The sequence below is a fragment of the Ammospiza nelsoni genome, chromosome 4 (assembly GCF_027579445.1).
Source record: "Ammospiza nelsoni isolate bAmmNel1 chromosome 4, bAmmNel1.pri, whole genome shotgun sequence".
NCBI lineage: Eukaryota > Metazoa > Chordata > Aves > Passeriformes > Passerellidae > Ammospiza > Ammospiza nelsoni.
The window spans coordinates 53,984,219-53,995,687 of record NC_080636.1 but is presented as its reverse complement, the minus strand read 5'-3'; the positions used below and the strand labels follow the sequence as shown (position 1 = coordinate 53,995,687).

The 11,469-nt window shown below is 40.2% G+C and overlaps 1 protein-coding gene across 1 annotated transcript in view; it reads right to left on the bottom strand.

Moving 5' to 3' along the window:
- Window positions 1–871: 871 nt before the first annotated feature.
- Window positions 872–11,469, bottom strand: part of NR3C2 (nuclear receptor subfamily 3 group C member 2) — a 189,389-nt gene continuing 178,791 nt past the window's right edge. Inside the window, exon 8 of the mRNA XM_059471470.1 lies at window positions 872–3,873. Within this exon, the coding sequence (XP_059327453.1) occupies window positions 3,718–3,873 (156 nt within the window). The 3' untranslated portion in view covers window positions 872–3,717. The remainder of the gene's footprint in view (window positions 3,874–11,469) is intronic.

Here is an 11,469-nt window from a genome sequence, read left to right as displayed (position 1 = left end):
TTCCTGCACGAGCAGAAGGCTTGCCTCTAGGGATATCACTGCACCAGCAGCTAGCTGAGATTAAAATGCAAGAAATACTTGCAATCAAACCAGTTTAATTCGTGTATATTTGTACAATTTGTATAAAAAAAAGGAAAAAAAAAAGAAAAATAGGTACTTGCAGACATTAACATAAAGACCAAACAATATTTTCTATTTATTTAAAAAGCTTTAAACATACAGAAGCAAACCCCTAATTATAAATGCATCATTATGCATAGATTTTACTGTTTACACCATACTGCTGGCTGCTTTTTTCATCCAGGAATCTATTTAAACTCCAAGAATTCTTAAACATTCCTCTGAGCTTCCTGGCCTCAGAACTGCTGTCTGTCTTATCAAGTCATTGACCTCCAGCTGAAAACATTGCTCTAAAAAAAGTCAAATCTTTAATAAACAATTAAAAGTGCATTAACTGTAGAATTTTTTAATTTCATAAATGTTTAAACAAGTCAGTGAAAAACACCACCCTGTGAATTAGCTTTTTGCATGATTGATTGTAAAGTATCTTTTTAATAAGATTTTTGATATTGCAAACTTAAGTCTTTTCTATTTTAGTCCGTGAAACTGCTCAGTGGCACGATGTGTAGTATTCCTGAAATACCCACTGCAGTACATTACACTATTTTACATTTTAACCGTGTATACAATGCTCTTGCTGCATATCCCTGTTCCTTCTTACAACAAAATAATTTAGCTCGATGAACAAAAGCCCACTTTCTAAAAGCTGTTATAGTTTGTCTTGTATTTTGCAGGAGACAAATGCCTATTTCATTCTAAACAAATTCAAAAGAACTTCCCGGTAGCTAAAAACTAGGGCTGGGTTTTGTGGTTTCTTTTTCTTTTTTCTGTACACAGGTTTAGATAAAAAAAGTGATGGCTATTCTGCTTAAGTGTCCTTGATAAGAGAATACTGCCTCTTACAACATCTATATCCAATTGTATCTATTACTTCAATGATGTCTAGCAAAAAAATAATAATCAATGAATGGTTTCATAAACAACAGGTGATTAAAGTAAAGGATTTATTATAATCTGCTTACAGTTGTTTGCAAAGACAGACATACGTTTTTGCATAAAGATATAAATTGCTTTTTAAAACTAATTTAGTGTGTTTAATTATATGAAGTTTCTGTGAATTATGAATTGTACCAAACCAAGATTAAAAGTAATAAGGTACAAAAATAGGAGCAAACAGACAACAATTTGGACTGGGACAGGCATTTAACAGTGAAGTGTAGAATATGGCTTTGCTATTTTAGTCAAGCAAAGTTACTCTGAGACAGAAAAGGAGGCAGTAACTTTGTTAATATAAAAAGCTGCTGCAGACTGTATTCACCCAGAACCTGGCTTTGAAATCTTCTATTTTAGACTTTAAAAAAAAAACTAAATGAATAGATGGATGTATGACTGTGTCTTTACTGTAAACAACCAGTCTGCATGCTGTATATCTCATGTTGGAAGTTTGGCTTTCATATTGCTGTGCAGGTCAGTATTTAAAGATCTGCCTATGAATTAGACTTCCAAAATGCAAATAATATATGTATGTATATATTTATATATAAAAAACCTCTCTGAATACAGTCTTTACAGATTTACCATTGCATAAGGCAGGTGTCATTTAAAAAGACAAGTAGCGTTGACTGTCTTCAGTGCACCACAGTGCACCTCCAAATTTGAGTTCAGAAAGGGTGTAGAATTCTTAATTTGACCACCATTGACAAGAAATGCTACATTCCAACCGGCCAAGGGACACACTATAGCTCAAAAATACCAGTGGCACCCAGAGAGAACACTACAGATTAGGACTCTGAAAAACTATTCTATTTAAACATGAGCATATGGTAGCAACAGTTGAGCCTCAGAAAAGTTCACCTGTCCTCTATTCTACTCCAAAATCTTGTAGTTGCTTATAAATTGTGAAATAGTGAAAATCACCTCAAAAATTCTCTTCTTTGCAGTCTTATTCTAGAGAAAACATTTTTGAGACAAAATCAGACCAACTGAGTTGAACTTGTAGTGTGAACATTTGTCTTCTTGGATGTATCCCGATTATTACAAAAATGCTTACAAAATTACAGACACTTTTAGTTTATCACTAAAAATTCTACTCAGCTTATCTGCCCTTATCATCCCTCACCATCCCTCTCACCAGTACAAATCTCCTTGATATACTTACTGTAATGATCTGCATGTTCCCTTCAGCATAACCAGAGATCAATCTCCCCCATCTGAAATAATAATCTGACCTTTTAAGATGTTTTATAGATCCAGTATTCAAAGGAAAAAAACAAAACCAAACAATCTGGGAAACCTTAGTAAAAAAAGAAAAATCATTCAACGTGTTGCTTGCCCCTGTTCCCCTGAGAGAGAAAGGGAATAGAGGGCAAGAACTCACTAGATCATTAGGCTGGCAAAAGCTTTGGAGAGAGACCATAATTTGTCTTGTTAAATGAAACCTTGGTAAAGTGGCAAAACAAACTGTGTAGTTTCCTACAGATATATGAAGCAGGAGTTCTAAGATGTGCTCAAGTCACATATGCTTGCAAGAGAGACAAAAGGGGAGGAAAATAGAGAGAGAAATAGAAAGGCTTAAAACACAACTGAAAAGGTTAAGCGTGGTTATTTACAACAGATACTGTAGGATGGTAAATTAGATATGATGCTAAAAAAGGCACAGCTTTCCCTTTCTTAAATACACTGTAAACGGTTCATTATGCATGCAGAACATTTCACTTTACAAAAAAATTACCTTGTTTGTTTAGACAAAGATAGTACTTAAATAGTCTCCAGCAAAATAGAGTTCTTTCAAAAATACTTTCCCATTCATCCTATTAACCATTAAAGATTTTTTTGTCTCATTTACAAAAGTTCCTTACACCTTATTTCAGGTCCTTCACAATTTATACATACAGCAATGTACAGTACAGCAAAAGACTGCAAAAAATTATTTGTAAAGCCAGCACAATAGATACTATAAATTGATACCAGGGCATTTGTTTTTCACATCTTATCCTTTTGAATTAAATAGTAAATGGACACTTAACACAGTGTATATCATCTATGATGGGATAACATGGGATAACAAATGCCACAGGTGGGGATAACAGTATTCCACACCAAATGTTCTGTTATTACTTTACACGTTAGGGTTTGTGTTTGTGTATATATGTGTGTGTATATATATAGCTTTTGTTTGTAATTTTTTTTGGGTTTTTTTTTGTTTTTTTTTTTTTACAAGAAAAGAATATTAATGCCCCATATTGACTTTACGTTTTATGTGCAAACCAAGGGTAAGCTTTAAAAAGTTCTCATTAGTTCTCGAACCCTTTTAAAACAAGCAAACAATACCAGAAACTACATGGCATATTTAAAACTCCATCTGTTAAAATATCAAAATCAAAGAGTTATTGACTAGATATGGCTTTTCATCCAGAGGAACAGGAACATTTTCTAAGTGTTTTAGGGTTATGGGGTAATTTCCAAACATCTAGGTCTTGCCAAATCCGAGTCAACTGCTTTCCATTCCCCCAAACCCTTCGTATGATTTTAGACTATTCAGAGACTGTTGAACAAGTGTAAAGAGCATGTTTAAAATATGGTTTCTTGGGTCCTTCATGGGTGTGGAATAACACAGGGAAACTTAAGGCAAAGTTCTTCCATTTAAGACATTTTCTATCACTTCCTGTGAAAGTACAGGGGCTTGGCATTCCCAGATTCCACCTTTGGTAGCTGGTCACTGATGATTTCCACCAGCATGGCTGGAAACTCTACTTTCAGTGCCTGAGACTCTCGGAAGGTGTAGAAGCAGAATTCCAATAAGTCACTAACAAGCTGAAATACAGAAAGAAACACTTTTTAGGAAAAACACCAATATTTTTGCACACAACAACAGCTTACTGATAATTGATTATTTCCAAGAAATACCATCTTACTCTGACCTGTCAGTCCATTTACAGGGGTTATAAAGCAAACAAAAGAACCCAAATGCCAAAGGGCTACTTGACTCATTAAAAATCAGCAAACTAAGGAAACCCAAGAGACCACAGATTTGATTTTTCAGCCTAGCTGCACTTTTCCTTTCACTAACAGCAACTGGCCACCACGAAAACTCCAGGTCTACAGAAATAAAGGCTTCTGCCCAGGGGGAAAAAATCAGCCATAAACTATTGTATCTCTCAGCTTCAGCCGGATACACGTTCATTAAATCAGATTATTTGGTTAACTTCAGTGCATTCTCCAGGGCCCACAGCCTACAACTGCCAGAGCAGCTGATGTTTGCAGCTCAACAACACAACTGCTGCGTGACACGGTGGCATTTCAGGTTTTGCAGAGACACAGTCTACAGGTTTTTGGTGGCTGTGACCTAAACGCATCTCCTAAAGCCTTACAGTATGTTGGACCTTCCCAATCTTTAAGACATGTGAAGGAATGAAGTACATCCAGGTTTCAGTGAGTGTGTGAACTTCCAGTGCAGTTCACACACTGTTTTGTGATTGAAGGAAAGAGCCTCTGCTATTTGAAAATCTAAGTGTTAAATTAATTGTGATGCTTCATGTCCTTGCAGAGGACTTGAAACACTTCTGCTTGTGTAGTTTATCAAACATAAGTTTGTCATTTCAATTCTTACCATGCAGAATTGCAGTTTGCCATAAAGCCCCTGTTAAAGATAGAGCAAATAAAGGTGGACTTCTGGAAGGCAGAAAAGGAAATGAATAAAAAAATATGGGCAGCAACATTTCCATCCTGGAACACCATATCTTATTGCTCATTTTCAGGACTTTGACAGCTGCTCTTGCAAACATGTAAGCAGTTTATGAACAGCCCAGAGAAGTGCTGAGATCACTCAAACACATGACTTGCTGCTATTGAGCCCTACATGAGTCTGCTTGCTGGGGCTTAGGTCACTGCTGATGATCTGGCATGTCACGAAGCAACACTAATTAATTAAACAGATGCATGCTAAATAAGTAGCATAGACATAATCTGGTTTTCAAGGAAAAAATGCTGATGTTCAACGGTTCACTTTACCCATGAGGAGGAGGTTGTTACTGCATATCTCCTGTCCCAAAAATACTCTAAACAGCACAAAATCAAAGTGAAGGAAACTGTGTCTTGGTGTGATTGGCACTCCCTCCTCCCTGCCTCTGGCATCAAACACCAGCCCTAAGCAAAGTAAGCCTTGACAATGACCCTGTGAATGTGCTCCTTTTCCTAAACTTTGTTCACATCACTGAATGTGAGAGGGGGTTGGGATCACTTCTGTCCCACTGCCTTCTGTGCAGCTTGAATTCCTACCTCATCACGTCTGTGTGGAGCCTCTGGATTCAGTGAGACAGGTCACAGGAAATCCTACCTAGAAACTACTAATGCTGACTTCTTTGCAACCTTTTAGTAGTACCGAGTACACATTTATGTCTGGTGAATATGCAGACAGGGAAAATGAAAAATAACACTAATGAAGGAAGCATAATCGACTCTATTCCATAAAAAAGTCAGCAGTCCAGTGGGTGAAAACCAGCATGTGATCACAGGTACAATCGTAGCACAGCACTCTAAGAATCTCACCACAGAGGAGAATGGTTAAGTTTGCACAACAGTTTAAAAGAAAATCCCTAGAACCCTCCCCTCATGTCATACTTGGGTTGAAGCCCTAAGGATAATATATTTTCTATACCTAAGGATAATATATATTCTACACCTAAGGATAATGTATTTTCTATACCTATTTAGTCTGCTAAAAGTTTTGTTCCACTTTCTTAAGCTATCAGCTTTAACACACTTGACAAGAATCATCCACGTAAAGAAAAAGGGAGGACAGGGAAGCACGTGTGTCACACCTGTGACCCCACGTGTCACCAGGACCACGGGATTGCAGTCAGCATTCTTTTAAACTCCAGCCTTGAAAGCTGCGTGGCTTTTTGGGACTGGGAAAGCATTAATTTAAACTAAAGAGGAAAAATGTGGCAGAATTGAAAGCCAGCTCAGAAGTACGAAAATGTAAACACTGTGCTAAGGTCAGACAGATAAAGCTGTGAGACCAAGAGCTGAGCCATGAGCAGGTTATTTTCTGCAGGTATGTTCCTGTGCATTTTCAAAAGCACCAGCCCCCTGCCAGCTCAGCAGCCTTGGCATGTGGATGCACTGAAAGGATGAAAAGCTCAAGTCCCACAGGCAATGTTAATTTTGAAATGTAAGTACTTGCTTCTGCATCCCAAACAACATTTATCTGATGGAGTTTTGATTTGTAACAGGTAAATAATTTAGATGGTCTTCTCCTTTAAAAGAGAATTTCCCTCTTCAGTAAGGATATCAAAAAGTTTGTTTTCTCTTGGAACACACAAGCCCTGTCTTTGCAGTGACTGTCACTGCAGGTGACAAGCAAGGTAACACGAGCTATCCAGGACCTCTGAACGTGCCTTATGAATTTCCTAGATCAAATATACTCCTGGTTGTTCTTTAAAGCCTTGTAAAATCCCTGCGCTCTCAGAACTCCTGACTACACTTTAGCTGACCACTCCTACCCTCCACTTCTGGTGGTTTATAGTGGAAAAGCTGGTGGAAAAGCTGGGAGCTCCCCCACTCCAGCAGTGTGACAGACAACTCCAATTTAGCAGTGAGAGTGAAAGCTCTGCTGTTTGCACAAGCAGTACAATGGTGACTAGAAACATCCTGGCTTCTACAATCTCAATTATTTCAGCTACTGAAGCACACTTCTGAAGACTTACAGCTTGGCAGTGCAGTTAAGGTCACAACTAAAACAATTCCCAATTCTCTCATCACCACCCCTGCAGTGCGCTGCGCTTCAAACATTTCCAGGGCTACAGCAGTCTTAGCAATTCTGATATTCTTACCTAATCAATTTTTGCATTTGCATGCTGTATTGAGCACCTCTGAGAAATAGGAGTATTAATCAAATGTAATTTTCTGTTATTAGGGTGGGGTGTGTATAAAATGGACTTTTTCATGCATACTGTTCTTCATAATTAAAAAAAATTAATCCTTTAATGAAGTCCCTGAAGTTAATACAGTTAAAGTGACCTTTGAGCACTTGCCCCATTTTTACAGCAAAAAGAATTTATTTTAGTTTGGAAATCTCACCATGATGCCTTTGCATTTCCAGAAATGGTAAGAACATTGGATTTGCAAGGGTGCACATTCCTGTGCTTCTTTTTCTCCAAATTCTCTCAGAATCTCTGAGTGTGGTATGAAAGCCCTCAGTCACTTCTCTATCAGGAGCATCTCTGTGATTAAGCCTACTGAGACAGCAATTAAGACAGCAGTAGGGTAACAACACAATGCTGAGTAATTTCTTCCTATTATTAGCTACAGCTATTACTGTCAGAAACTTCAATGTTCTCCTATATTAAAAAAAAAAAAAAAAGAAAAAAAAAAAAAGAAGAAGACACTCCAAATTGCCTGTTTCTGTCCCTTTCACAAATGGGTCTCTGCCCACCTAGCTCCTTCCTCACCCAGCAGAGCCCTCGGTGAATTTAGGACTACTGTCCCTTCCTGCTTTTTCCACTTCATGCAGTGGATACAAAACTCCTGCTCCAACAACCAGGAAGGCTAAGGAAAACCACTGCCAAGCAGGTCTTGATTATTCCATTGCCACTACACTTGTTTTTACTCCCAGTCCTATGAAAATCCCATGATGTAAAATAATTATTACTCCAAGGGCTCAGGAAGGAAGTTATTCCCTCTGGGATGGCTTACAGGCTGATTCTTGGAGATCCATATGTCCTTTGGTTACTCACAGTGGCCAGTTCCTAGCTGCCTAGGAAATCCTGAACTCTGACCCAAGAGTAAAGCCTTGTAAAGCCTTCCACCATCACAAGGAGTACAAGGGAAGACCACGGGACAAAGCCTCTGGTTATACTTATGCAGAGAATTTGCCTCATGCTAGAAAGGAGTAAAAGGTGGATAAAATACATATGGATTAGGCACTAACAGTATCTGACAGAGCAAACATGGACCCTGGTTCTGCCTATTTATCTGACTGAAGAACTGCACTCACTTCTTCACGTTTCCTTTATAACCATGTGCACACACAAACCGCAGCACCTGACACCTGGACGTGCCACAGAAGAGCCTGAGTTCAACTCGTGTTCTGTGCCTGGAGGATGCACCCACAGCATCACACAGCAATGAAACATCCTCATCCCTTGGCCAGCACAAACTTTGAGCCAAGTGTCCCTTGCTCTTCAACAGTAGCGGGGTTCTTCCCCAACAAACACCAACAAATGTGAAGGAAGAGGGATCCAACCATCACCAACTGAGCAAGACAACTCTCAGAGTAGCTTCTGTCTACATTAGGGAGCTGGGAATCAATTTCTCACTTGACAGATGCATATTAGCTGCCACAACACACACCTGGCACACTCCCACATGGCTGCTGCTCTGGGAGTAGAGGCTGGATCTATCCTCTCACTAAAGAGAGAAAATGCTCACCCAGAGAATTCAGGCACTGGGACTGGAACGAGGCTCCAAACTGCTCATCATCTGTGGGACACAACTTGGGCACATCAGTAGCAGAAATAAGTGTACCCAAAGGTGTTGGTGACAGCTTTGTATCTGTGGGGTTAGGAACCTGCAGAGGCACATCTGCATCCAGCACACCATCCCGTGCAGCCCTGCCCCCGGAGGATCCGTGCCCTTATTCTCACTGTCAGCTCTTTCAGCGAGTGAAATCCTGGCGCTCTCAGCCTATGGAAAGATCCACCTCAGCTATAAAGTATTCCCTTCAGGAACCATAAAAAATTAATTATTCAGCAGCATGAGCCTTAAAGAATTTATTTTTCTTTGGCAGAAAATGTCAACAAGCAAATGACAGCGCAGGGCGCTGCCTTGCCAAGGGGAAGGTTCACATTAGGGTTTAATGTCATGGCATCGAAACAAAAGCCCTCTTCACTCAAAGCCTGTTTAGTATCAGCCAGATTGAAACCAAATTCAGCTTTTGTTCTACAAACTGCCTAACCATACACTACACAGTCTCTATATGAAACGAGGCCTGCCATGCAAGACACAGCCCTTCCTGCCAAAGCCAACAGGAGATGCTGAGGAGGATCCAGATGAAGTTTTTGATACCATGTGCAGGACATCTGTTTCTAATGTTCCTGAGGGTGTTTGTCAGGCACTTCACCTCCATCCAAGTGCTGCATGTGCATCTCTCCCTGAAATGCCCACGGCCATTCACAGGCACAAGACCAAAACTTTTGGAGTCTAGGTAGAGAGGAGCGCTGTCCTTGCTACACTGTGGTTCTTCAGGACATGATGCACATGAGACCCCCAAAATAAGAGAAATACAATCTCTACAAGAAGGAAATACAGGATCATAGGATCATTAAGTTTGGAAAAGACCTCTGAGATCACAGAGTCCAGCTGTTATCCCAGCACTGCCATGTTCACCACTAACCCACGGCTTCCCCACGGCACCATGCAGACAGAGCGTGGCAGGCAGGCTCCAGAGCCCAGCACAGGTGTGCACATGCACAAAACCCTCTTCATCTTGTCTGCCCGGGATGGCTTTCCATCTCTTATTTTTAAGGTGCTTTGAGGCTTTATGGATCATTAAATAAAGTTGCTGATGTTTTCAAATACTTAAGTGCCTGCCTGGCCTTCTTGAAAATTTCTTATTTCCTCAGCTTGGCACTTTTCTACCTGCACATATGTTTGCTGTGTGGATGAATGATTTAGCATACTGAGCAATGTAAAACCATCTTGTTTGGGTTTTCTTTTTCTTCCTCATATTATATAAGCCAAGCATACTGTAATTTGATATTTCCACACACTGTATTTCATATATTCCTCAGATAGATGTCTTTATAAATGAGGTTGATGAAAGCAAGTCTGGAGGTGCAAAGGAGCAGGGTTCTTTATTGCTTGCCCCCACACTCAGGTAAAGTGAATTCCATGAGTGATGAGATGCTGCTCTGCTCAGATGGACAAGCTGGATGCAGCAGGAGGGCTGAACAAGCATGGATTGTGCACCAGCCCCTTCAGGCTTGCACTGACAATGCCAATGCTGAGACTACAGCAGCATGTAAACATGGGGCCTCAGTTCCAGTTAGACTGCCCAGCACCAAATACATTCTGACCCTCTGAAATTATAATGGAATAAGTTAAAAATACACAGGTGACAGCTGAGGAAGCGTTCCTCCTAGACTAAGGAACCAAGCAGAAAATTTGCATTCACGTCGTTTGAACAGAGAAATTCTGCACTAACAGGCAGTGGGGAGAGAATATTAATTCTCACTTCTCATTAATATTATCACCAGTCTAAATTTATTCTGATGGATTTCAATAACCAAAAAGCAAAAAAACCCCCAAAAAAACATTTTAAAGAGAAAAAATAAACAAGTGCCCTTGTTGAACAAGTCTCCAGCATCATCTCTGAAAGGAAGCACTGTTTGGAGACAATCGGCCTTTCTAACAGAGACTGCTGACAATGGGATTTTCTTTAAAAAGTCCTTTGACTATTAAAACAAAAGTAATGCAAAAATAGCTTAATTAAAAATTAAATAAAATGCAAGAGCAGCCTGCTTCCTCTGGTTAGTTCAGCTCCCAATGGTTAATGCTGTGTTTTGGAAAATGTCTGTAGGACATGGGAGTGCTCTCAGTAAGCACGAGCCTGTCATCCAGTCACCTTAACCACACAAACACTCCAATTTCAGCAACAAATCACATACTGCCTATCCTGAAGAGGATTGGAAAACTTCATAAATGCAGGGGTTTGTTATGCTGCCTCGAGGTTCAGATGTGAATTCTTGCAAATGATTTTATCACCCATCCCTTTTTTTTTTTTCCACTAAAACACTACAACTTCCTTTGCTGGCACTGAGCAAGTGAAACCTGATCTCTGAAAAATGAGCTATTACTGCAGTACTAATAATACTCCCCCTGCCTCCCACTAAGGTTTGCAATGTTTTAATGAACAACAGAACAATATTTGAAAAATAATTCCATATGTACATTCTGTAAACAGACCTGAGGTTCTTACACCGATATGACCTGAAGTGCACTGTACTGTACTGTCTCTGCAAAATGAAATTTGAGCACAAAGATGTGCATTTGTATGCAGGCTCTGAAAGCAAGCGCTGTAGCTTCTTCATGCAGCAAAGATCCTTCCCTAACCCCATCCCAGCCAGGATGGAGCAGGGCAGTTTTCTCCTTTGCCGCAGTTTGCCAGATTTTACTGGGAGGGTGGATGAACATGCTGAGAGCTCTCGTCTCATGCACCCAAACACAGCTAAAGGTCACTCTCACTGTCCCCAGGAGTCTCCCATCACTTGCTGCTCCATGGCACAGCTCTGGAGAGGATGGGTGCCAGCCTTGCTGGCCCAGGCAATGGGCTGGTCCCCAGGGAAATCTCAGGGGGCACTAGGAAAACCCTCAGCTTGAGGAGACCTTACCAGCTGGGTCACTTGTTTC